General features: G+C 41.1%; 1 protein-coding gene across 37 annotated transcripts in view; it reads left to right on the top strand.

The window, feature by feature from the left end:
• The window catches only part of CELF4 (CUGBP Elav-like family member 4), a 686,780-nt gene that overhangs the window by 386,179 nt on the left and 272,613 nt on the right, over nucleotides 1–27,988 (top strand). For 36 of the 37 annotated variants that reach the window (XM_065663948.1, XM_065663972.1, XM_065663979.1 and 33 more), the window contains exon 3: nucleotides 20,523–20,571. In XM_065663948.1, coding sequence (XP_065520020.1) covers nucleotides 20,523–20,571 — 49 coding nt within the window. Of the gene's footprint in view, nucleotides 1–20,522; nucleotides 20,575–27,988 lie in introns of all 37 variants that reach the window. The other variant, XM_065663980.1, reaches the window with a different exon arrangement.

The following is a 27,988-nucleotide window of genomic DNA, read 5'->3' as shown; positions in this document are numbered from 1 at the left end:
AGCAGTGGAGAGATGGCACACTTTGGTGGAGGCAGGATTTCCATTGTTTGCATATACTCGCACACTCAGTAGCATTAAGGCTTTATTGTACATCAGTAGTGTGCTTGTTACTGTACACTCAACTGGTTTGAGCAAATCCAAACCTTCATTTGTGTGAGGTGGACTGGGAAGAGGTGAGGACAACTAACAGAGCACCAGGAGCACCAGGTGGACACATACATAGTGCATACATAGAGCATAGTGGACACAACAGGCAATCAAACAGGCATTAAGTCTTGCTGGAGCCTTGTTTTTATCACATGCAATCATGACCTTTGTGTTCAGTCCCAGGCTACCTGGATCTTGTGAAAAATTCTGATGTCATTTGATAAAGTAATATATATTAACTCTTCCCAGGACAGGGTGACAGGGCTGGTCCTCTTGGGGATAAATGTAATCCAACCTTCCTATGGAAAGACAAGTATGGCCATGTGAGCTTAGTTAAGCCTACCACTTTGCAGCAGGAGATGAGGTTTTGTTGCCTGTACCACTACTTTGTTGTTTTCCTCAGGAGGTAGTTTGTTGCATTATTATTGTTCCTGCTGCTGTTGCTTTAATCTTTCACAGGAGATTATATAAAACAGCCTCTCCATGAACCAGAACACATCGCTGGGGAATATGATGACAGCATCCATATCTTAAAAAGCCATAAAGTAGAGATGCACTGTAGAAAGTAGTCGTTCCCAGTAATAAGTGCAGTATGACATCCAGGAAAGTACCCTATTGTGACAAGCTTGCACACTAGTGCAAATCTGAAGAAAAGTACATTTAAAACCACAGATGTTGCTATGCTTGTTATTTTAAAGGATTTTTCTTTCGTAAACTACTTCTGCAGCCAGAATAAAGCCCCTTAACCCCTGGCAGACTGTGGCAGGTTCCTGATGCTCACCAGCACCAGGACTAAGCTGATTTCTCTTGAAGTTTCCGTCACAGATATCCTCCCCTATAATAGCAGCTCCCCTGCATTTTGCAGAATTCACACCTTCATGTACTCCAGCTGTTGTAGACCCTGAATGGGTAAACAAATTGCTAAGGAGTTTTATTCCTCCCTGATCTCAAATAGAGTTTAGTTTATGGACTATATATAGTAGATGGGAGTCCCAGTAACAAACTTCTTTCAGGTCTTGCAAGAGCTGGGGCAAGAAGAGAGGTTAACTAGAGCTTTGTGGCTGCTCAGTCACACATGAATGGAATATCCAACTGCATTATTTGCAAAGTGTGGTGCACCATGGAGCTCATTAGAAACAACTGTATTTGTACCCGGGACAAAAAGCACCAGGACTTGCTCCATCATCCATACTGAAGCCCACTAGACGGAAGGGGAAGGACTTTCCTTTCTGTGCTCCTCCACTAATGTGTTAGGAGAATTCAGGCCACTGAGCTTTAACTACATTGGGCCACACTTAGAGAGCTGAAACGTCACCTACATCCCTGCAGCTAGTTAGTGAAAGAACAAGAGACTCCCAAGTGTGATTTAGAGTGCCTAAGCAAGAAGATGTACAGGTTCCTGTTCACAGCCAGTGAATAGAAAGCCCTGAGCACTGGACAGCTCAACCTTTCCAAACATGGCCCTTTGTGCCTTAATTTCCCCACTCTGATCAGTGGGCAAATGATGCCAGCAACCAGTGCCTTGAGGTTTTATTAAAGAACTCCAGGACCATTAAGTCAATAGATGCTGGAGAAGTGTTACTATTGCAACCATCCACAGCAAGGGAAAGCACATTCCCAAGCAGGCGGAGTGTAGAAGGCCTAATAAACATTAAGTAGAGCACTTGCTCTGCACTGGTGTTGTCACTGCTGGGCAACATCGTCCTGACAGAGCTCCTGTCCATCCAGGGACGTACATCCATTCATCATTAGTCCTAATGCAAGCTTGGGAGTTTTAAAGCCAGGGCTAAATCAGACCATCTTAATTTGCAGGCTTAATTCATTGCACATTATCCATATCCTTCCTATGGGATTTATCTTGATTAAGTGCTAATTTGTAACTGGTGGTATACTCAGCGAAGTGACTGATGAGAAGGGTACCTGGGCAGAGAGTCTGTTTTTGCAACGATGCAGACTGGGGATGGGAAGTGCTGTTTCCACTGCAGACATGCAGGCAGGCAACACATTTTATGCACATCCCCGTCAGCCTAATACGTGAACTGTCCAGAAAGGTTTCGTTTCTTCAGCTGTTCTTCAGCTGTGACAGAAGCAAAGGTCTGCTGTGAGAGAGAGGACCAGTCTTATAAAGGTTTTTGACCGTACTTGAATAATGTGCCCCTGCATTGTTGTATAGCCCTGCCTGTGCAGGACAGCATGGGTCAGAAAAGGCTGCAGCTGCTTCAGAAAACCAACTGCAGGCAGCTATTCACACATCCCAGGTTGCACATCTTTGGTTGCTTATGGAATACCTCCTTTACATGCTGAGAGCTGAGCAGCTAACAGCCCCATCCCCTGCAGTGACAGCAGCCCCTGCCCAGCCCCTTCCTCTCTCTCATTGAGTCTACACTGCGATCACTAGCTCCAATTGGGTTAAATATTGAGTGGATGAGACCTCTTCAGACATGATCGCTATACTGATTTGACCGCAAAACAGCTGGGAGAGCCTATCAGCAATATGAAGAAACCTATTTGAGATGGGCAGGGCTTTCCCAAGGAGCTAGGAAGCTGAATTTCAGGATATTTCCACTCCATTGACCCTTGCTTTCTAGTAAGAAACAAACCTTCCACCTCCACCAGAAAGACATGCCAAATCTCCTGTCAATCCACATCAGCATGTAGATTTTACACGGTTTGAGGAGAAGGGACCTTTAAGCAGAAATGGGTTCTCAACTTTTGCTATTACAGCACTAGCATTTCTCTAAACCAAAAGCCTTTATTTCAGCTGCTTCTTTGGTATCTGCAGCTGCATCTGGTTCTGCAGTCACCTGTCCCTCACAGTTCATAAAATCACAATGAATGTATGCATTAAACAAGTCTTACACACAGAAACACACACACAGAAGTCAGGTCAAGCTATTTCATAGGCCTGTTTTACAGAAGGGTGAAGTAAAACTTTATTCAACTCTCTCTGGCATAGTAATAAGCAAACCCAAGGAAGGCACCCAAAAGTCTTAATTTCTGTTTTATGCTGTACAGAGCTGCTCTGCATTAGCAGCATTTCTTCTTCTGGCTGTTTTTCCTAACACTGAAAATAGTGGACAGTTTCTCAGCTGATGGGTACTGCTTCCTTTTACTTGAGTAACTAGTGACAGCAGTTGAGGAGAAAGGGGGGTGTTGGGTAGAAAGAAGTTAATTAATTTTGGGGGTTTTAATCTTTTCTTTTGTACCAAACCATAAAACAAAAATTCTTCGGGAGCCAGAACATGTACTTCCAGTAATCAAAAGAGAGGCAAGGATCTGACTAATAGATATTACGTTCCATTATATGGTCTTGAAGTCAATAAACATTAGGTTACCTTCATGCAGTGAAAAAAGACCAGATTTATTAAAAAATCTTATCTGGAGGGTTTGCATTTCAATAGGATGTGAATTTGCATATTTTAACAATAACCTCCCATCATTCTGTCTGATCTGTGCTCAGTTGGCCATACAGATCACTTTATCTTGAATAGATTATCACCGGTTTAATAAACCCTTCATAATATGCAGGTATAACAATGGTACTTCATTGGATAAAGGAGGTATTAAAGTTCTTTTTCTGGAAATAGGGGTGGCCCAGATAGTGATTAACTTTATAGCTCTGTACATCCCTGCGCTGAATACACGATTGAAGGAGAGTATTTCCATTATTCACATTCAAAACGGACCAGATCTTCAGAGCTCCTATTAACTCCTCCTTGCCCATGGGAGCTGTGCAGGCATGGTAGCTAAGGCTGCTGGGGTTGTTATCTTAGCAGTGGCTGCTACCTGAGACATGAGGAAAAGGCAACACTTTTCCCCAAAGCCAAGTCACTTTCCATGTACAGAGTATTATCAGTGCCAAGCTGTTTCATGGAGGACACACCTTCTCAGTGCTAGATGGAAATAGGGTCAACAAAACACTCAGCAGAAAGCCAAAAGGCTTTTAGGCAGATAGCTTAGACACATACCCTGCTTTCAAGGAAAAAAAACAGAATTATTCTTCTTGTCTCCTGTCCCAGGCTTTGACTTACTTTCTGCTTTCACTTTCCACACAGAAGCTCATTTTCCACTCACCACCCTTTACAAGAGATGAGTCCATCCCACAACTCCCGCATCTCGTCTTGTCATCCCAAAATGTTTGGTTGCGAGCAGCATGCTCAGACCCTGTGCAGGGGAAAAATGAGTCTCTGCCAAATCACAGGGCTGGCTTTTGCCTCCTGCAGTCTCCACAGGGACAGGCTATTATTTATATATGCCTGCCATTTGAGGCTCCTGACCGCTTTTCTCGTGAAACACAGGGTATCAATGTACTAACACATTAGTACCAATGCACAACAGACAGGGGCAAATATAATTTTCATGTTGTCCTGCAGTTTTTGATTTCTTCATTTTTGTTTCTTTATTGATATTTGCACCCTGACTTGGCAAAAAAAAAAACTGATACTCTTCCTCTCTTGGGTACCCAGTGCAGAGCAAGCAGCTGTGAGCATTAACTATAAACACACAAAGCTTAGACAACCCACAGGCTACTGTGGCATTGAGCCCAAGCTTGTAGACCTTAATGAGAGATAATGTACACCCAGGACCAGCTCTGTGGTCACGCAGCCCTGAGATCTGGACTGCCTCACATCTGACCAGCTGGGAGCACAGGAATAATGAATTTTGTGGCTGAGTGTGCATGCATGTGTGAGAAAGAGAGAGGATGTCACACACACGTTCCCCAAGATAATCTTGAGAGCAACTAGAACTTTTCACATTCTCTCCTGACTCTGTTTTCTTTTTTCTATGCTCAAGCTGTGTTCGTGCTTGCTTTTCCAAAGCTCCCATCATGAGCTTTTTGCTTCTCAAGAGCCGACATGCCGGTGTGCTGCCTGACAGTGGGAGCACAGCAAAGCTAGTGAATAATGGAAAGTTATTGACCTATAATAACCTGGCATTATTGACCATAAATGATTTAGTTAAAGCACACACACACCCACACACACAGACACACCACCTCATGTGGAGGAGCTGAATTTTGAGCTCCCTTTGTCCAGTACTGGCTCAGTGGATCTTATCACAGGGCAGGGGAGAGGGACATTTTGAGCAGGCAAGAAATTAATGTTAATCAGAACAACATTTCTGATGTCAATCTAATAAGATTCTTGTGAGGAATAAGCATAACACATGGAGCCATAAGCAAATTGTCCTGAGTCTTTACTTAAAGTTCTGTGAAGGCACAAACCTTTCCTGAACTACAGCAAAGTTCACAGATTTTAGGGCCAAGGAGGACAATTTTCATCAAGCAGCCTGACCCCTACCCTATGGTAGGCTGGAGATTAACAACTAGCAGGACCAATAACCTGTCATTGAACAGGAGCACAGCATCTAGGGAGAAGGAAAACCATCCAGATTTGATGCCAGACTTCCCACTCTATTATTTTCCATTTCTGCTGAGCCAGCTGTTCCCCTCCAAAGTGAAAGCGCTGACATCAGCGCCTTTGGAGCCACAAAATGTTGGTTGTCCTGCCAGAAGTCCTGCTCAGGGCTCACACCTGCCCTCAGGTCCCCATCATCTGGTTGCATCTGCAGGGTCAGGCATCCCTGAAACCCTCACAGCTTCCTGTGCCTGAATGGAGCCCTGTAGAAATGCAGATGTCTGGGCTGGAGAGCTTGGCTGGGTCAGATAAAGATGTGAGTGAGTAACTGTTTAATTGAGCCAGATTTCTGAATCAGATATAATCCCAGCCGCTAGCACAACTGCCATATGCCCTCCTAAGCTGGCTGCGCTTGTGTCAGGATCTGAATTTTGTGGCTGGCCCCTGTTATGGAAAGTTTCTGCCCAGCTTCTGACAGATGAAACTTTGCAGCTTGGACCTGTTCCTGATTATCTATCAGTGCTCAACAGACAGCCATAAAAGCTTTTCATTAGTTTTGTGGGTGCTGTTCTTTATATACAAAATAGCCAGACTCACTGTTCACTTTGTATTTCAGGTTCAGATGGACAAAGAAAAGATTGCTTTTGTTTCAGATTTGTCTATTTGGAGTTCCTGAGAGATTATACAAGAACAAAATTTTAACTCTCAGTGGTGCTGATCTGTGGTGCTGAAGCCGCTATGAATCGGCATTTACAGCACAAAAAAGTGTCGAGATGCAAGGATTAATTTCCTTGCTTTTCTAAATTCATGGCATATTTTTCTACTGCCTCCATAGGCAGTAGAGGTTCCTGGAGCTGCTTCCACAGATCAAAATCACTACAGACAGGCAATCGCTGGAGTCAAAGGTGTACTGAAGGTCTGTGTACTGAAGTAACTAACTGTTGAGTACATTTTAAGTACCTAATGAAGCAGGCTTCCCGGAGTAAATCCTTAATTTCTCCGTCTAGGAAATTGGGTCTGCATAATTTAGTTGTCTAAATTTAGGCAGGCAAGAGCTCCCTCTGGAGGTCTTTAAGCAGCCCGTTTCTCTTCATGGGCAAGGCCAGGTGCTTACTTCTGAAAGCCAATTTCATGAGATCTGCGATTTAAGTACAAGTTAAGTCTTTTCACTAAGCAAAAAGGATCTCTCCAAAAATCTCCAATTTTTCATCGTATTAGAGCTAAACTAAGGGGTAAGGCAAGCTTTAAAGAAACAACTGAGTTTCTCTCTAAAGTCGGGCAAGGAGCTTGACCCTTGTCTCTCAAAAAATCAGTGCGAGCAGTGGGAGAAATGCAGTGTCCCATCTGTATGTGCACGCTGTTGCTTACTTGTGCATAGTCCTTAGAACAGACCAAAATATCTAACAACAGTGGTACATGACATGTGTCTACAACTTTCTCAAGGGGGTCAGCAGAGCAGGAGGAGCTGATCTCCTCTTTGGTGACCAGCCACAGGACATGAGGAGATGGAATGAAGGAGAAGTTCCCATTGGACATTAGGAAAAGGTTCTTCACTGAGAGGGTGGTCAGTCACTGGAACAGGCTCCCCACATCACCAGCCCTGTCAGAGTTCAAGGAGTGTCTGGAAGGCTCTTTCAGTCAAATGATTAGGGTGAGGAAGTCCTGCGAGGAGGCCTCAATGATCTTTATAGGTCCCTTCCAACTAAAGATGTTCTATGATTCTACAATTCTATGGCTTCCAGCTCTGTCCTTCCTTCCTCCCTCTATAATTGACTATTATACCAGCATTATCTGTGCCTTGATACCTTGGATTTATGGAGCTTCTAACAAATATAAATTCCCCTTTGCACACACCCCATTTAATCAAAACCTTGCTGGTTTAAGCAGTCTGTTTTATTAAATTACCAACCTATGAAGCCATTAACTCAATTAGAAGCAGCAGTTCTGTAGTCTTGAACAACCAAGGGGTAATATAGCAGCGGTATATGTTATGCAGACTATGGCACGTTATAATAACACTGAGAGCTTATATAGCATTTTAGAACTTTACAATTTTGTAGGAATAATACCTTATTAATCCTTACAATGGGCCCTTAAGGTAAAGATTACTGTCTAACCCCTTTCTCCGTGGAGGAAACTAAGTGGGGAAGAAGACGATAGGTTATATACTTTGAAAAACAGTTCAAGGCCATACCTTTCCACACTTTGCATTTACAGTAAGTAGACTTTAGAATTCCAAACTGCTTTCTTTCTGAGATCAACATCAAGTGACCACTACCTCCCTTTCTTGTCTCCTAATGTATAATAGGCTATTTGTCTTAAAACATCTCTTCCTTTTTTGGGGGTGAAGCGAATGGGGGGGGGACCCCAGCGTGATATAGAAATCTTACAGAAGTTACACCCATTACACATAAGCACTTTTGGTAACTGTGTTAGTACTCCCTATGGTTGTCTTGGGCTTCTGGGTGGTTTTGGGAATCAGATACAGTTTCAAAAGTGAGTGCCAATTCATGGCCATCATTTCCCACAGCTGTGTTAACCCAGGAAATTCTACTTTTCACTTCTCAGGGCAGAAACACCCACAAGCTCACCTGTGTCACCTCAGTTATGTGATCTGAAGGCAAATAAGGAGGATGATCGCAGGAGCTCATCTAATTAGACTGGAATGGTTTGGGTTGGAAGTGACCTTAGTGATCATCTGGTTCCACCCAATCTCATAGGCAGGGACAACTTCCACTAGACCAGGTTGCTCAGATCCCCATCCAACCTTGGCTTAATTTCCTTAAAGACACAAATTAAACCCCTTTGATTTGTAACCAGAACAATGACCTGCTGACATCAAGAACAGATCCTAAATGTAAGGATTTTGTCTAAAGATTTATGTACATGTGCTTTTGTTCTATAAAATTTAGCAAAAGATTTATTTTGTTTTCTTTATTTTTTATAAGAAAAAGGTTTTTTGGACAATTATGTATATTTTTACAAGTTTTTTAATAGTAAACATTGCAGAGAGGATGAATAGGAAAAAAGAACTAGGCTTGTTCTGAGTTTGAGAAACAAAATGACAGATTTAGGATTAATATCTGCTTTAAGCAAACTACAGAGAGGAAAGAAACAGCTTAAAACAGTGAAAAGCCAATAATACTTCTAACAATAACCGCTGCATACTGTAAGGATACATCAATCCTAAATTATCTTGAGCAACCATGTATGATAATACAAATAGCAGAGATTTTATTTTCACATATTCATTTTCTTTAAGCTGTGTTTTGAGCATTAAGAATTTCTTTTATTTTGGAATTAAAATTAGTTTTTAAAACTTGCTTGAGTCCAGAATTTGAGGATTTAAGGAAAGCACATATATGTGGGGTAAAATTTCAAAAGCTAAAAACATTGGCAGTGTTTGTAAGAAAAGCTAGATCAGGGCCATTTTTAAATACAGAGAGGCTTGCATTATGCCCTAATTCAAAGAATTAATAAGTAACTTATTTAAAGTAGATAATTAAAAAAAATAACAAACAAACAAAAAAAAAAAAAAACAAACATAATTGTTCTCAGTGGTCATGGCTCCAATTTATCTCATTTCTTATTTATACCATGTAGCACCCAATTCACACTGCAGAGAGAGAAAGTACAATCTGGCCCAAATTTTCAAATATGCTTATCACCCAGTGGACCAAAATCTTTTAATTATCTGTCTGTGTATTTGAGAACATCCTGTGTTTGAAACAGAAGGTTTCTTAAGTAGTGTGATTTCTTGCTCGGTTTCCCTCTCTGAATTTTTTTTGCTTTGTGTCACATCTTGAGAATATTTCTCTGCCGTGATTTTGAAAGGAGGCTGCCAGAAAGCAGCAAGCCTTGTGTTCCTCCACGCTGGTTCAAACATGCCAGTGCTGCTTAGGCTTAATACTGATCCACACAGAAATATCAGTCCCTGGGAGTTCAGACACACACTGTAAAAAGGTTAATGGTTAATACCACCAGAAAGTTTATAGCTGAACTTCTAGTGGATCTGATCAACGCTCTGTCTTTAATCAAATGCCACAGCAGAAGAAGAGGAAGGAGGAAGGAAAATGTAGCTGGACGAGTTGTCTCTTCTCAATGAGGCCTCTCTGGTTTGCCTCTTCCAACTTTATCCAAACTGAACACAAAAGTAAGTGAGGGGGTCAAACTTGCAGGAAAGTGAAAAGCAAATGGGGGTGAAGAAGAAGGGAGTAAATAACTTGGAGCTATTGGCTGTGATGCCAGAGGTGGCATGCTGCTTCTGGCCACTAACAGATGTGGACAGGTGAACCTTTACACCAAATCAATCATCATATTTATTCTAATTGTATCGTAATAGTCCCCCAGGAGCTCAGTTCAAATGAGCTTGACATTATTAAAATTTTAATGCCCAGTTTTCATAGCTGAATGAATATTTAAAGGGTATGTCCCAGGCTTAAGTTATGATGATGAAGAAATTAATGGAATGTCTTGTTTAATGCTTTGGTACATGTTGATGAAAAAAAGAAAAAAAGAAAAAAAGTGGATGTTCAGGGTGTAAAAGAAAGAAAGGCAATGTTTAGGCATAATTAGAGGAGGAAAGCATCAGTGATTCATTAGTATCAGACATCACTCCTGTTGGATAGCTCTCAGCAGAGAGGAAATATTTATCATTCAGGAGGGGGAAAATGAGCGTGCGGTCAGGGACCAGAAGAGAAATAGCTCCACATGAATGACAGATCAGAAACGAATCCCTGGGAGTCTCCAGCCACATCCCTACATGGTGGAATGAGACTGCTAGCCTTTGTTGTGCGGAACAGACACAGAAAATCACCCTAGTTACCCAACCAGGGTGTTTGTTTATTGTAAGTATCCAGATTAACTTTGAAGGATGGCATAATTAATCAGCAATACTCATCAGTCTGGCAATTACGTTATAGATAATTGTCAAAACATAGGACCAGATGATACCAGTTACACATAGATGAGGGTGTGGGACAGCTCCTATTTCATTGGAGGGCCTGATTCTGTACAGACAGAAACTAGTATAGGGGATTGCATTGACTCTGAGAATCTCAAATCTGGAAAGATTGGGGATCTTTTTTAAGCCTTCCATGCTTTTCCCAACTCAGAAAATGTTTGGGAAGCTAAGATTTTTTGTTTTCACCTCTTTCTGAAAGCTATGATAATACTTGCAAGATTCCTGCTTGTGCTTATTATTTTGCTGTAAAGAACAGAGGACTAACTTGGGCTGCTGGCTGGGCTTAAAATCCCCCCACTATGTTTTTCCTAGATGTGAAAGGGGACTGAAGAAAAAGTTAATGCTGTAAGCCTTTTCACAAAAGATTTTCTTTAAAGGGGCACTGTCAAGATTAAGATAATCTTACTCTTGCTCTGAGTCTTTTCTTGTTTTGTTTTGGTTTTGGTTTGTTCTGGGGATTTTTATTATTATACATTATTTTCATTTTGCCAGCTCCTTCTGGAACTGCAGCCCTCTTCCGGTACACAGCTAAGGGTTTTATCTTTAGGCAAGGCTTTCACACATCTAATTTGAGGTGTTATTTCAAATCAGTTTAGAGAAACGAGTGTAGAAGGTAGCATGGCTGCTGGGCTTTTTTCTGTTCAAATGGGACTTATTTCTGGTTATCTTAAAATAGTTATACTGTGTTTGTTCATTAATAGAAGTGAAAGGAGAGCACAACCATACCACGTGTATAATGATAGGGATACGACTTGAGAAGGAAGCCCCTGAGAGTCAGAAATGCCACAATGTCTTACTTGGAATAGGATTACTCTGGTCCACCTGGGGTGAGGACTGAGGAATGAACTTCAATAATGGACCTAGGTAATCCATTACTGAAGCAAACTATCCCATAGGTGACTTTGACCCTTGAGAGAAAGGAAATGAGGAGGAGGAAGCCAGTGAACACTTCACCCTTGAAAGCAGGACCATTTTTGGGGGGGGCGAAAACCACTTTCTGGCTCATAGTGGATATAGTCCAGTACCAAGGAAAAACCTGCTTTCAGCCTTAACCCTGTGATAGCCAATTCCAGCTCCCGGGGAGGTTATGCTTCAGTTCTAGCCCTGGGGCTATCTGCACATTTATGTCAAAGAGAGCCTTTATTTCATGGTTCTGGCAGTGGGTGAAAGCAGCTAGTTAATTTACACTGCTTACTCAGTTGTTTGTTAAATGGCAGTGCTGTGGAAAGCATTTCTCCATGGGTAAAAGGGCTGGCTGTGGTTCTTATCTTTGTGGCCAGGCATACAAATCCACAAGCACAGAAGGTCTAATCTTCTTGGATGGACGGTGGCCAAGCTCCTTTTGCACTCAAAGCACTGAAGTCAATGGAGCTTGGCCTTGCCTGAAGTCTGCAGAATCAAGCCAAGCAACCATTAGTGGCAAAGGCGGCATTTGGGTCTTGCTTCAGAAGAAGTGATAAAGCCTACAGAATGAAGAGCACAGCAGGGAAGCGCCAACAGCCAGAGGTCATGGGCTCAGGATAAGTAAAAGACAAGAACATTTGTTCATCTCTAAGTGAAGGGGTATGGGTTATGTCTATAATGCCTTGAGTAATACATCTGCCTCTCTGGCCTGCTTGCCTGCCCCACTCACATTCATGTTGGAGAGGCCTCTGTGCAGTGTGCCCAACATGCACAGAACATTGAGTTGCTCCACACACAGAGGGTACTTCACCTGTGCCTTTATCCAAATTCCTCACCAAGGCAGCTCCTGAGCATACTCCAAACTGCAGTCAAGGCTAGGGAACCTCAGAGCAGACCAACGCAGACAGCAACTGTGAGACAATTCGGATACAAGGTCTGCGAGCAAGATTTTAACTAGACATAGGTAAACCTACAACCACAAACACCCAAGCTGAGCACACCTTGCAAAACCAGTCTGGGACCTTGGCGCATACTCACATGACTCATTTCAGTTCTACATTGTCACCAAGATACACTTATTCACTAGACACGCTGGGCAGGTTAAGGCTATCTTGGTTGTGGCTACTTTCATATGTGTGGATTATGGTGTTGCTCTGCCATGAAAGAGTTTGGGAGCACAATATCTAGCCTAAAATAGAATGTGGTTTCTTTCTACTAAGTGCGTTTAGAGTTTGCTAATAGAAAATGCCAAGGATATAGAAGAACTATTTTAGATAAAGGTGGTTTGGGCACATATTAAAATTGAATGTAAATTATCTTGAAATAAATTCAAGTGGGAAATTAGAAGAGAGGTGAGATTGCAGAATAGCTTATCCCTACTGATATTAGGGAAGAAAGGAGGAAATGACAGCAAAAGACTTACTTAATTTTATATTAGAATTTCATGTGTTTATGAACAGAATTTTACATTGTGATTGTCCATGGTAACAGCAACTAACTGGCTTTAATGAGCAGGGTGCCCCTTGAGAACTTACACTCTGCTGCCAGGATACACAGACAAATAGACCCTTTATATAGCTTACCATCACCAGTGGGCCAATCCTGGGACTCTACATGTCAAGTACAGTCAATGTCCAGGAACAATTCAAATATGTAAGGAGTGTGGGACTTCAGACACATTTCCTAAACTAAAGTCAGCATCCAGCAAGACACTTCTTCCCAAGAAAGAAAGGTCAAGTGCACAAACCAAGCAAGATCCACGAGTGCAAATAAATACCCATCTGGATGGGTAGGGTATCACTACCTTAGGGCATACAGTGTGTGTGGTGGCATGGTCTAGCAGGTGAAACACCATTTTTACTGTGTGGCTGCCCAAAGCTTCAAAGGGGATCTCCTGCTTTTTCTTTCACACGCAGATTTGTAATTGAAAATGGTATTTATAAGCAGTGCTGTTTCTCTTGTTTTGGAAAATAAGGTTTTGCTGTTCCAAGCATCCTGTGTTTTGTTCCTCCTATTGACCTCAAACCTGCCACAAGTTGAGGTCTCCCTTTACCCTTCCACACTTCATTTAAAACCAGAGGCACCATGACATTGACTGCTACAGACCCAGCTTCCCCACATACGAAACAAAGTATTTGTTGTACTGGAATGGTTTTATTTTGCTATTAAAAAATCAGCTGTTTCTTCTAACTCAAGCCCAAACTGCTTTCTAGGGAGAAAGTTTTGGATTTGAAACTATAGGCTTCTACACACAAACCTGAACTGAATTTAAGGTTCATCTATACACGCAAGACAAGTGGAGAGATAAATCGATAGTTAGATGGATGGATTATAATGTCTTTTATATGATATATAGAAAATACTCTCAGAGTTCAGGGATGGCCGGCAGCAATCATTCTCAGGGTAGGCACCAGAGCATTGACTGATTTGTAAAGGTCAGACCCCTCAAGATTTTTTTTTTTTTTTTTTTTTGTTTTTTTTTTGTATCTCATACATTCCCATTTCAGGTCTTCTCATCTATTTGTGTACATGTCTATGGCACACATCTCATCAGGCAGGAAAAGAGGGTGGTAGGTAAGAATTAAGAGTCTGCTACCCAGAAAGGGTTTGGGATAGAGTCATTCCAGATGCAATGTGTTACTAGTGAGTGCTTCCCACAAGGCAAGCAGACTTGATTTTCACCAAATGTCCTAGAATATTTCCTCTATCTGCTCCTTCATTAATCCAACACCGTATCAGTTTGTACTGCCCACACAAATGTATGCTTAATGTGTAATCACATGGTAATTCATATGGCCACAACACTTACCTCTATTCCTGTGGAGGAAGGTTTTTGCTCTATGCCTTACAGTTGCAATATGCAGAAGGATGGTTGTGCAGCAAAATAATGTTGAAGCAGCTTTCCTGATTCTGTGACATTCACAGAAATTTCCCTGAGATGAGGCCCTGACTTTGCTTTTCGGGTTGGTTTATTTTTTCCTTCTGAGAGAGGAGATTGCTTTGGATTCACTCTTATGGCTATCTAGTTTAGATCACTGTAATTCAATTATGTCGCTCAGAATTAGGTACAGAGTGATTTACTTGAACTTTGCAATTACACACACAATTCGATTGTAGGTGATTTTCTTGGCCTCTGTGTGTAGGTGATTTTCTTGGCCTTTCCAACTTTGACACTAATATACTTTGCATTTCCTTAGGGCCTTCAATCACAGCAGGTTTTACTTACTGTTTTAAAAGTTATGACCTGATCCTACAAACGCGTTCCTGCTGCCACTCATATAAATAGCTGTGTTGGCTTCAGAAAAATTGTGTGTGTGGCAAACCCCCAGAAAGTTGGCAAAAGTGGTAAAATGAAATTTCTCTTTAGTGTTTTGGAGGGGAGACTTTAAACAGAAAAATTCTCACACTGAAGAAATAAGTAACTATTTTCTGGAAATTTCTTTAGGAAGGGGGTGATCTGGGATAGGATTTTCTTCTGTGAGGCTAGCCAGCATCTTCAAAGATGCAGGAGTGCCCAATAAGCATTTGCTAAGACCTTCTAGACCACATCAGCATCTTATTCTTTCTGATGAGGTCACAGAAGTGTTTCATCATTGATTTAGAGACGTACACGAGAAGAGTTAGTTATTTGACATTATATCTGTCTACCTAATCCAGACATAGAAATGACTGGATGTATGTTTGTTTGTTTACTTGCTTGCTTGCTTGTTTGTTTAACTCCAACATTTAGATACCTTTTTTTCATCAACCACCTTCAGAGTACTTTTATCTTTATTGCACAGAAAGGAAGGCTGAGAAAAAGGCAGATGAGAAGGCTGAGAAAGAAACAGATGTAGTTGTAGTGATACATCCAGACTCATCCAGAAGGGCAATATGGAGCTGGAAAGAGGCCTCCCCTAAGGTTAACACCTATTTTTTACACTCTACCAGAATGGATCTTTGGGAACTTCAGGAAACATGGGCAACAGAATATCCTTCCTCACAGTTTTTAATACAAAGCCTTAATCACCTCTCCTAATCTGTTTTTAGAGAGCGTTCAAACTTCTTAAGCCCTCTAATGAGAAGTGGAAAGACTATTATGAGATAGATGATCCATGTGGTCATCTTCCATGCCGTTATAGATCATGCAAGCTCTAGAATAACATTTTTTTCTTCTGAAGTGACTTCTTCCTTAAGCTTCCTTAAGCGCAACCAGCAAATTACCTTCAACATGGTTCTCTTCTGCCTCGGACATCATCTTCCTAACCATTAACGGCATTTCATTGATCTTCATCAGTCTCATCCTCACTTTTTCTTCCTTTCTCAGATCATATTTGAAGCTATTCAGGATGTCTCTATCCTTATTTGTTTTTTCATTTCTTCTGCTATTTATTTCTGTGTTTGTCCATTCTCCAGCCTTAGTCCTGGGTAGAAGCACCAGGTATATTAATGACAAATGTAAAAGTGAGTAAAACAAGAAAGTGTAGTAGGAACAGTGAGAGGAAGAAAGATGGAGACAATGAGGAATCAGCTGTCTCTGCTTCCTACTCTTCTTTCCCAGGTGATCCTTCTACCTGCTCTAAATTAATATCAAAGCCAGAGGGAGCAGAAAAAGGTTGCTGGGGGAGAAAATGACAACCTTAGGAAAAGAAAAATCATGATGCAGAAAAGCGTCTGTCCCCTGTCTAATTCCTGCAGTGGCCTGTAGCTGATGGTGCTGAGAAAAATACAGTGGCAAGCTCTGACATTTCATTTCTGTGGAGAATTGAAAAAGGGCTTGCTGTAATTCATTGCTTCTTGTAACTCAAACCCTTTTTGACAGGAGTACCTGTGCTGTCTTTTAACAGTGGCACCACAATGGCTGTAATTGGACATGAAAAATGATGTCGTGTTTCTACTTGCAGGGAGGATTGGGGTGGAGGTAGGTGGGGCAAGTGGCAAGTTGGTGTGAGATGATGACATCTGGCATTATTTGAATGGGTTGGTTTTAGGCAAAAGGTAGGAAAATCCAAAATGAAGGGTATGAAGTGTAAAGTACAATCATCTTGTCCCACGTGTGCAAAGGTCACAAAGTAAAGTTGGTTTTAAACAGGGAAGAATGTACAAAGGATCAAAAAAAAATGAGAACCTGATGTCCTAAATCCTCCAAGAACCAAATTGTTCATGGCATTTGTGGCAACCCCTTTTCCTGTTATGGGGCCAATTCATAAATGTAGTGGTATGCAGTACCCATAGTTCCAATACAGACAGGGAATCTCAGACACCAGCTTTGCCTGAGGCAACACTGGGAACGCAGCGGTGAGTGAAACTCTGGTTTGCCATTCACTTGCCACTTCTTTAAAAATTAGATCTTTCATAAGTAACCAGAAACCCAACTTAATTCTTTATTTATTTTTTTTTGTCTCTTGCCTAAATATCTTTGTGCTTCCATTGTCCTCATCACACCTTTGTTATGGCATCACTGTTGAGTGAGGCACTTCAGAGTAAATCTGTGGCTGGTTTGGATTCTGAATCATGAATGAGGATAAATATGTTGTCCTGATTTACAATAGGTTTATGACTATTAAGCACTCTGGTACCATGGTATCAGGAATCTTCGTAGTATATATAGAGAATAAACAATTTTAGTCAGGTTTTAGATAATAGGAGGGAGGAGATAAACTCTTTCTGGGTTAACCAATGGTAAATCAGTATACTTTTCTCAATGTGGCAGCCCAACAGGGAAAATATAGAACAAGGAATCATGATCATATTTCAAAGGAGAGCACAAAGACCACCCGTGGGCAGAGGAAAGAATGACCATTGCAACGGACAGAGGTATAGCACACCCTAGAGAAGAGCCTAACCAAATACATCCAGTCTGTCTATCAGTTCAATGCTGGATCAGCCTACCAAGGTCTTTCCTCATGTTGCCAAATCTCTTTTGAAGACTTCTAGTGATAGGGATGAATAAAACCTCACAGCTGTGTCTGTAGTTCCAGTGATCTCATGCAGATACCCATGGTATTAATCCTATTTGATGACTGGCAAATCTTATTCCTCCTATCACAGTCTCAGAGTCCATCAAGACAGGACAAGTACTAAACCCATGACAATTCCTAGCAGTGAGCCTGAACCCCTAAATTCCTTTCTCCCTAAAAAGGCATTTCCACAGACTGGGGAAGGTACATCATTCTGCCATTTTATTTTCGCACTTAGTCTTTTTCTGCTCCCTGTGACACCTAGTTGCTCCCAGAATGTCTATGTTTAAAAAATAAATAAATAAAAAATTGTTCCATAGATGAAGAGAGGAAACATAATTATTTTCCTCTCAGTGTTTCTTCCTATAGCTGGTGTCTTTCATGTCAAGATGATCTCAATTTTTATTATGGGGTCCGTGCAGGCAGCATTTTCTCTTTGGTCTATAAAGAAATTGTCAAGTGTATAAATCATAGTGTACATTAAATTACACTAGCCTTTTACTTATTAATTTCCCCAGGTTTTTCTTTCTTTATTAGATGCCCATTCACGCTCTCTTTTTTACCTTTTCTTGGGAATCATCTACTTTTTCTCATTTCCAAATCTCAGATAGAAAGACAAAAGAAACCCTAAAAGACACTCAAGCAAATGTTTTGCTAATGGGTCTGATGATTTTCTCTGCCTTTTGCAAACTGACCACATGCAACTCTACATGTAGGAAGGGCTCTGTTTAGTTTCAATAAAGACTGAATCTAAAGTATACTGAAATTCAGTGTGGATTTTCATGGTCTTTAGCAAGCTTCTGATCAGTATGTACATTGGTAGATTTATGGAGTGTTCTGCATTGCAAAGCTGTACCCGTTTTGGATTCCAGGCATTGCCTGTCAGGGCTGTATGCAGCATACCTCCTATAAATTCTTGGCTGCTCTTAGTGACTGCTTAGGTTTGGGGTTTCAACTCTCTTGGAGCGGGTACCAGGGACCTCTGCCCACCCTTCTCTGGCCAGTGGAGTTAGATTAGCCATTTTGTCCACCATAGGAACCCATGATATACAGTGTAAGTGCAGCTCCAAAAGTGAACAAGTATCAAGTCAGTCCTTGGTAAATAAATGGCGTTAATACCAACCTGCTGTAAATGCAAATCAAATGCAGTGATTGAGTAGCTGGCAGAAGTTAAAGCACACTAACTGGGTAGTTTGGCTTCACTATCCTGAATATGAGAAACAAGATGGGGTTTACGTCACCTAACTCTAACTGCATAGACTACTTTTATGACCAGTGGAGAGAAATAGCCATTACAGAAGACCACTCATCCTTGCCATCTCAGACACCAAGCTTAAAAGTGCCTTAAAATTACACCTTTTAGACATTTGGACATGACATAAATTACCCTCTTCACCTGCATGATGTTGGATCTTTAAATGCCTGTAAAAGCTAGCTGCTCGCATGTGGTTACAGGAGCCCTTTGACAGGATGTCCATCCTGCTGCCTTTAAGTATATCACCTCTGGTCCTGGTAATGTACTGTAATAAGCGTGTGAGCGACAGGTCTTTACAGTCACAGAAGCAGTGGCTGATGCAAGGTTTACCCAGTACCAGATTCTTTGTTGATTTTAACACTTCATCTGTCTGGAGTTTGTTGGATGATACAGGCATACAGGGGAGCAGAAATTGCTCAGTAGCGTCTGGAACCATTGATCCTTCTCTCCCAAGTGTGAGTCGAACTGTAGTCAGTTTATGGTTAAGTACATTTTCCTCTTGAGACAGCAATGCAGCAAGATCTATTAGGTTCTCCATCGTCTTAACCTACTTGTCAGCCAGCATGACAACTTTTATTGCTAAATATGTGTGCAGAGCAATTAAAATAAATCTAAACTACTATTAACTGCTTTAAAAAAAAAAAAAACAAAAAACTAAAAACCCAAAAAAAAAACCCCAAAAAAGAACAAACCCAAGAAATTACAAAAAAGGAAACTCTAAACCTACCAGCCTTGCTACCCACGAAGGGTACCAGGGATAGCAACAAATAAGGGGGGGACAGTATCAACCTGAAGGTGCTCTGTGATACTCATCAGCCAGTCTGTGGTCTGACATCATTGGGAAGCAACATGTTAGGAGACTCCCAGTGCCTTCTGACTTCCTGCTCCTTGTGATGCCTGTTTGCACTTTCCTTGGCTGCTAAATCTAAGTGATAAATTCATGTCACTCATAGGTGGTCACACACAGAAAGATATTTTGTACAGTCTGTTACACAGTGCATGGATTGCTCTAAGTGACATGTAGGAAGAGGGAGGGAAGGCTTGCAGATGAAAATCTCAAAAATCTCAGCTGGTTCTGATCCAGTCTGCATCTCCAGCTACTAACAGTAGAGGTATATCCTGACCCCTGTTCATTAGATACTCACATCATGTTAGGCACTATCAGTGAAGAAGATTATGGACATCTGTTGCCCTCTCTCCTAGGAGTGAGCAGCTCTGGGGAAAATTATGGTCCCCAATGCTTTTGTTGAGTGAGAGAGAGATAAGTTAAAGAACAGAAATCCTATTCACATCACAATGGCAAGGCACTGGTACTTGCTTTTGTCCTGATGTAAGAAAGGAAAAAGATTTTTTGACAAAACATCAGAAGTTTTGACTCATATCCTACCCTCTCCAGATAAAAAAAAATCTCACTAGCACTCCTGCAGTATGTGGACAAATCAGATCCAAATCCCATTCACCAAGTATGAAACGGAGTCTGCTGTTTTACAGGTGACTATCCTAATGAGCTAACAGTGGAGGTGGAATTCACTTTTCCATTTTCTGTTCATCATGCCAACCTCAAGAAATCTTTGCAATCAACGTTTCACTGGTTCCAACACCCGGACAAAGCATTTCTGTTCTGATACAGTAATATTTCCAGAGGAAACTATTAGAAATTTAAAAAATTATGTTTAAAATTTCATGACCTGTGTGAAATCACTGAGGTCTCTCTCCCAGCATGATTCAACAGAGCCCCTGTCAGGTAAACGAGGTGACACTGATTTACTTCAGACCAAGAAGCAGCCTGTACTCGGTGGTTACTACCTTGTTTACTGTTTTTTTCCCCTGTCATGGTGCAAATTCTATTGCTAACTATGATGCATGGTAGAAAAAAAAGAACAAAACAAAACAACCCTCAGTATATGAATGCTTGATTCAACCATTAATTATGTGTCTCTCTTTGCTTTTTCTTACAGATGAACAGACCGATCCAGGTGAAACCAGCGGACAGCGAAAGCCGAGGAGGTAGTTGACTGCATTGCTTTCAGCCGTTGTGCTAAGTATAATTGTTGTCTCTGGCTTCTCTCAGGCAATGTGCTGATCAATTAGTAACGTAATCACTGCCAAAGAAATTCCCTCTGCAGCAAAGATTCTCTTTATTAAATCTCCTTCACTTCGTCTCACTTTCCTCATATTCAATTATTATTTGATTTTAAAAGGCAGACAGGTGCCAGCAATTGCCTGGGAAACAAATATCTGCCTCGTTAAGAAGTGAAGCATCAGGCCCTGATTTAACAAAGTTTAACAGCAGTACGGCAATGTGGGTTTTTCTGACCCATGTTGGACTGAGCTGCAGAAATGTTTAATTTTGTTAGGATGAAGCAGATACGTTTTCTCTGATTGTGTTGCTTCTGCTTGGGCTGAAGCACCTCTGCTTTTGGAAAAAGCAAATTCTGAGGTAACGGTTTTCTGCACCTGTATCAGCTTATCTGGATAAACCTGTTGTGGAAACTGAAGACTTCTCTCATTCCCAGGGAGTTATTCAGGATTTGCACAGGTGTAGCTGAAATCAGGAGCTGGTCTTTTGCTTTTCCATCCTGCACAGTGGATTTGGAAGGCTTTGCTAAGTGACTGTTCAATAGATCACCAGAGATAAGATGTTTCCTGTAAAAGGCTTTCTGCCAGAACTGATGTGGTGATACTTCACTGTACTCTTCTAACAGGGGCCTGTTTGTCAGGCCAAAAACAGAGCTCACTGAAAAAGTGTGAAATGGCCCATTATTCTGGATATTCTTGTCTTTTTTTTTCTTGTATCTATACATTTATATATATTTGTATATATATACATATGCACACACATATATAATGGTGTGGTGTTTCCTTACTCTCTATCCTTATCTTCTGGGAAGTAAAAGAGAGACTTTTAACCATATATGCAGTAAAAACCTGAGGTTTATGTATCTTGTAAACGTAGGAGTAGATTTTGTCATCTAGTAATGAGGTGGCTCTTAGATGTGTGAAAACTCTTTAATTTCCACCACAGACGTAAACTCTTCCTCATTTATAGGACAACTGTCTATATGCTGGCATTAGTGGAAATCTCCAGCAACAAGTACTTAAAGGAGTAAAATGCCTCACACACAAAGGGCACTGAAATTATGTTCTTTTTTCAGTTGAAAGCTTTGGATTCCAGAGGCTCTGACTGCATCAGTGTGAGGCTGAAACTCTCCAATGACTCAAGTCATTGGAAGACTTTGTACGTAGCTTGTAGTTAAAGGGCTGGTGTTACGGAGTGGTGAAACCAGCAGGATGACACAGACTCTGCGAGGAAGGGATGTGGTGCTGTGTAATTGCAGAGCAGGAGAAGAGCTGAGTACTGGAAAACTGCCAGAAAGCTCAAAGATAAATATTGCACTTTTAGTGTTTCCGTAAAGTAGATTCGAGGGAATTTGGCCAACAGTGGGCAGAAAGTATTTGATGGGCTCTGCAATGGCAAGTTCTGCTATCAAGGGCCATGGCACATGTCTAAGTCACAGCGAACGCATCTCACATCGTGCAGCATCATTGGTGGTTTTTAACAGAACCAGGTCAGTTTACCCTTTTCCCCTTCCTCTCTGACGATCTGGCTCTGTGTCTGAGTAGGAGCGGGTAAGCCATGAGCAGTTGTCAATGCCAGTCTCCTAGGGGAAAAAGGAAAAGCTCAGCTGCCTGGGTAAATGAGGGGACATTATGCACATTCCAGTGAAGCTCGTGCCGACAGGGAGAGTGAAGGGAGGGCCTTTTGTCTATTTAATTAGACATACCAAAAAATAATAATTAGGCTGGCCAATTTGTTCAGTGCGCCTACAGGGTATATAGCTCCCAATCACTCTTTTTGGAAAAAAAAAAAAAAATGCAAATCACTAATGGAGAACACATGCCTGGCTTTCTGGGAAGGGTTTTCAACCTCTTTTGCTAAGAGCAGCTGCTTTCAGGAGAGGTGGTTTGAACCGCAAAGGATTCCGGTGGTGGTTTGATTCCACAATATCCATCACACCAGCAGTCCCTTTGCCATTGTATTTTAGCTAATTATCTCCACAATACAAAGAACCATCATCTTTCCTCATCCCATATTGCACCTACTGGTGGTGATCACAATGCAGTAGTCAAGCGGGTGCACTCATCATTGACGTGAAAGGCATGTTGTCCTAATTCCCCAATGACTAGATGCTTCTGGGCTGGTGATGTTTCAGGTTGGTATGACTCAAGGGCAACTATGGGAGAAAAGAACAATTGGCACCCAAGGGAAGCATTGTATGAAAACTTACGTTCTTCGTGAGCCCACCGGTTAAAGCAGGCACGGCAAACAGAATGCTAAAAAGGAGGCTGTGTATATTAGGAACACATCAAAAGACTTCATTAGGGCTGGAAGATAAAGGTCAGCTTCAACAACAAAGAAACTTAAGTTGTAGCTTATTATACCCCATCCTTATATTAGGATGCGATGTGAGGGAAGAATAGGGCTTGGAAGATGAAGCGGCTCTTCCGCATAGCACAAGAATACCTGAATACAGCCTGAATACACCTAGAATACTATCTTCTGACTTATGGGTAATTTTGGTGTGAGGTTAAGGTATTAAAGAAAGAATGTAATGAATGTAGCCTTTTTTCAATCCGTACTTTACAAGGAGGCTTTTATTGGAAATGGTGAGCAATATTCTTGAGGAAGCGAGATTGTGGTTTGTATAGGAGCAAATACCTGCATTTTGCCAAAATGCAAAACTTCAAAATTTCCAGCAAGTTCTCCTTTTTTTTTTTTTTTAACTCTCTCCTTCAATAAGATTCCATTTTTTCCTGTTGTTCTGGAGTCTGGATTTTGTTGGTCTTTAACCTTTCATGTGTCTTTATTCTCAGCTGAACTGAAAATGGGTATATTAGCATTTAGTGTGTGCGAGCGAGAATTTAGACTATCAGGTTTAGGAAGAATTCAAAATGTTGCTTGGCACAAATCACACTCAACACAACAAAATGGAAATGCTGACTGCCCCTTATTAGTTGTGCTGGTTTTATTATTTTGTTTGTTAATCCCCATATTGGACTAAGAACAAGACAAAGCATGCAATCCTTTTCAATAAAAACTGGCATTATTTACATTTGCCTAATCTCACAGGAACTAGAAATGAATGTATCCTCAGTACATTTCTCTAGAGAAACAGCCTAAATTAATGGGAAAATTTTGCATTTTATGTTCCTGTTTGTATGCGTGTGTGTATAGTCAAGCTACAAAATGTTATATAGGGGTATTCCTACTACAAAATGCTTCATGAATCTTCAAATACCCAATCAGAAGGTCAGAGTCCTTTGACATTTTATAGAGACTTTAGCAGTGATGGAATTGATAGAATGTGATATAAAGGCAACAAATCTGTATTTCGTTCTGAAAAGTCAGAGTGTAACTCTAGCTCTATTAAGGGTATCTTAAAAACTCTCATTGGCCTTTGTTTTGTTCAAATTTTAGCTTGAAGATACAGAAGCTACTTTGCTGCAGATTAGGTAGTCCAGTATGTTTTTAGGGTTGTAAATTATAGCTCCACATTAAATTCTGAACATGCCCAATCTCAATTAACCTGAGAACTTTATTATTTGCATTCTATTCAAGATTTTTCTTGGTTCCTGGTCTCATATTCAGCTCTAAAAATAGTCTGAAGATATCAGTGACTTGAAGTTTTGCAAACGTAGGGAGAGATTGCAAGCCTGTTTTGTGGTTTGGGGCAAAAGTTTGGAGCCATTTCTTATTTTATCCACAATATCTCTAGCTCTCACTAGACAACTCTCTCTGCAGCTGTCAGGGTTAACCCATGATAAACACAGCCCCGAGGTCCCACTAGGTTGTACAGGGAGAAACATTTTTTAAAAGGAAAAGACTCTCCTGCTGCTCTACTTGCACTCCGTTAGTAATGCTTAGATGCTCCATTGCTCCCACATTCCTCTCAAAGGAGAGAACAAGGTCCATAAAGGAAGGCATGCAAAGATGCACAGTGTGCTACCTTGGCCCAGTGTTAATATCTCTACCAAGAAACACTTCATAGTGGGTTTGGGGCCCTCTTGCATTTTATGGAAGAGATACAGAAGGTCCCTAAACTAAAGAATGTGAAAAAGCAAAGTCCAAAGCGGTTTAGAGTTGAAAGGGTGCAGAGATGGTGTTGAGAGATTTCCAGGAGGGTCTGCAGTTCATCACATTGTAGTGTTTTCTACATGACAGACATCACAAATCTACCAACACTTCTGCCTGTGTTTGTGCTTTCAAGCAGATTTTGTTGTGCATGTTTGGGGGAAGGCATGTGCATTGTGTCTTTTTTTTGTCTGCTGTTTGGAGGGTATGATAGCAGCAGCTGGAAAGTTTGGACTTCATATTTCAGCTGAGTTGCATTGTTTCTCTACCCATTACTCAGTGTGCAGGCTCTGAAATTATCTGCTTGGTTATGGTTTATTCCAGCTTCAGAGTCCAAGCACTTATTTACAGTAAACAGCGAAAAAGTGGTGCCTTGCTCATGCTCTATGATCTTTTCTTTTTTATTCCCTTCCATCAGTTCAGCAATGATGATAGGGCTGGAATGGCCTCTCCTCAATTTCTAAGCCTTATTTTCCTTTGGGACTAAAGTCTTATTTCATCCAGGTAATTTCTAACTTTCACTAGCTCTCTGCTATAGCTGGCAGGGTTTACTGTGACAAACACAGCCCATGGTCCCAGTAACTATTTGGCATTTAGCTGTTTTCCATTTAACTGATCAGAACTCTGTGTCTTGTGCAGATGGCCAAAATCTCTCAGGAAGCTTCCTGTCCAGGAACTAACCAGATCCAGGCCTGTTTAGGTGCCACAATTAAGCAAGACTAGTTCCCTTCAGCTTAGTTTGGCTTCACACTGGCATAACAATGCCAGATGGAATTATTTCCTTCTTCTTTGGAAGTGGAAAGAGTAGAGTTGCTCAGACCTTCAGATTATGGAAGGTGTGAAGAAGGGAGTTAAGGATATGTAAGGAGATCCTGAACTCAAGAACTCTGGAGAAATGAGGCTCTAGCCCACGCTCTGGGCCTTATATTCTTCTTTCTTTTCCTCTGTGCCCACAACATCTCTCTCCCCCTTCATCTTCCCTTGTTGTTTGAAAGGAGATTTCCAGCTCCATGCCAGATCCTCCTCCCAAGTCTCATATATCTCCTCATCCTAATATTTGCCCCAAACATCATTAATCCACTGGTTTGTTTTTTTTTTTTTTTTTTTACAATTCTTGCAGGAAGAATGAAAAATGAATAAAAAAGTTATTTAAAACAACCCCAGCCAAAAATCTAAATATCTTTTGTTTATTGCTTACATATCCAATATTAAACAACAGACTGGTGCTGAGTTGCAGCATCTCAGTGTGAGGGTAAAAAGAAGGAATAATTGATTAAAAATTATATCTTTAATATTCATTAAAAATGCCAACTAGGAGAGGAGTTCATGAGTGAAAGGGAAAAAACTGAAATCCAGAACCTAACAAAAAGCGCTTGATATTAAACCGGAAGGCAGCTTTCTTGCATCAGAGGCTGCAGAAGTGTGAGGAGCAACAAAAAATCTGTGTTATTGACAGGCTGGGTTTCTGAGGAGTGACTGTTGGAAGTGCTGTAGTATTGGGAGGGAGATATGTCAGTGCCTCCAAGGGTATTCTCCTCTCTGCCTGTCTAGTTGTGAGCTGCACCTAAGACCATGAAGGCCGTCTTAGATATCCCACAGTCTTGAGCATCATTCTGGCCCTTTCTGGCCTATATGTCCTGCTTCTCTTCCCATGTAAATAGGGACACATCAACTCCAGGGCAGAATCAAGAAACTCAGCCAGATTCGGACACTCTTCCTTTCTCTCAGTTCAGATCAGGTCTTTGAAAAGCAGGGATGAGCTTTAGACCCCATTGTGTGTGATGGACCCTTCTACAGCAATGCCCAAACCCACTGGGTCCAAAGGGAATCAGTCCATTGGATTTTATTCCAGGTCCGAAAATCTGTTAAAATCAATAATGTTTTTACTTCAGCCCTAAGACAAACCTGATTTAGAAAGAGCAATTTAGTACTCACAAAAATCTCCTTCTAGCTGTGTCTTGTTGTGGTCCTGATTACAGGCATTAGGAAATTAAAATCTCCTGGTTTATTGTGGAAATTCAGGATTGCATATCCCTACTGACAGCTGACATCCTGTTGTCCTTACAAAGCTGTATTTTCAAGCAGACAGAATGTACCAGCATGAAAATGAATCGAATAATTCAAAGTGGCCTTGGATGACTCCATTTGTGCTCTCCACTGTCTGGTAAAACTTAATTCTGGGGGAGAAAAAAGTCTCCAACAGATCCTTATGTGTAGTGTTTTATATTGGATGACTCTGTTGAAGGCTGATATGCTCCATTCCTCCCCTGCTGAAAGAATGTAAGTGACATCAAACTTTTATTCACATCTGCCCTTTCCATTGTGGTTGAAATTGATGGAAGTGTGCCTATCAATAGGAACTGGAAAAGATCCACAGGACATTGCGTTCTAGCATATGTCCTAAGGACAACCTTTTGAAATCAAGTAGTAAAGGGAAAAAAAAAAAAACCACAAACATTTTTCATAAAGCATCTGTAACCTAATAGTTTACTGACAAGAAGGAGGAAAGTATAGAGCAAAGCCTGGGGAGAGGTTGGGGAGCTCATTGCCTTGAGGTTTCAGTATCCATTCTGTTCTCTGCTACCATGCGACGTTTGATCAGCTACGTAACTTCACTCCCCTTCTGCTTCTCACCCTTCCTGTCTTGCCTGCCTGTGTTGTGATATGCTTTTATTTGCTTATTTCTTGCGGCTAGTGCCTTTGGCTTTCATGCATGTCAGGCTGTCAGTGTCATAGGGCTAAGGCTGTCAGTGTCATGGGGTTAAGACATTAGTGAAAGCCTGTAGCTGTGCCCAAAATGATGTATACAGGATCAAAAATCAAGTAAGGTGGATGATCGAGGGTTGTCACACTGCAGAGTGATATTTGGAGGTTTTTTAATAATAGGGCAAAAATTGGAAAAGTAAGGGTGGGAAGGAGAGCAGAGGAAACAAAAAATGCAATCCTATAAAAAAAATCTGTCTTTGTAAATACAGCTCAACCTCCTAGGTGAACTCAGGGACACATTACATTCCTAGTATCTTTTTTAATGTAAAGGTTGCTTGTCAATGGGTTTTTATACAGCATTAATAATACATTTATAGATACTCTCCACAATTAATTGCAAAGCATTTATGGTACTGAACAGTTAGAATGCATTATGATAATCACTCCTTGTGCATTGACTTTATTGTAAAGGTTTTGCTGATCATTATAATTGGCTTGTTATTACACTAGGATATAATAACACCTCTCTGTATAGTAGTTTATAGCACATCAATAGCAAATGCATTCCCTTTATTGGAAGCAATG

Source organism: Lathamus discolor, chromosome Z (assembly GCF_037157495.1).
Source record: "Lathamus discolor isolate bLatDis1 chromosome Z, bLatDis1.hap1, whole genome shotgun sequence".
NCBI classification, from domain to species: Eukaryota; Metazoa; Chordata; class Aves; order Psittaciformes; family Psittacidae; genus Lathamus; species Lathamus discolor.
The sequence above is the reverse complement of the archived record's forward strand: the minus strand, read 5'-3'. Positions and strand labels throughout refer to the sequence as shown.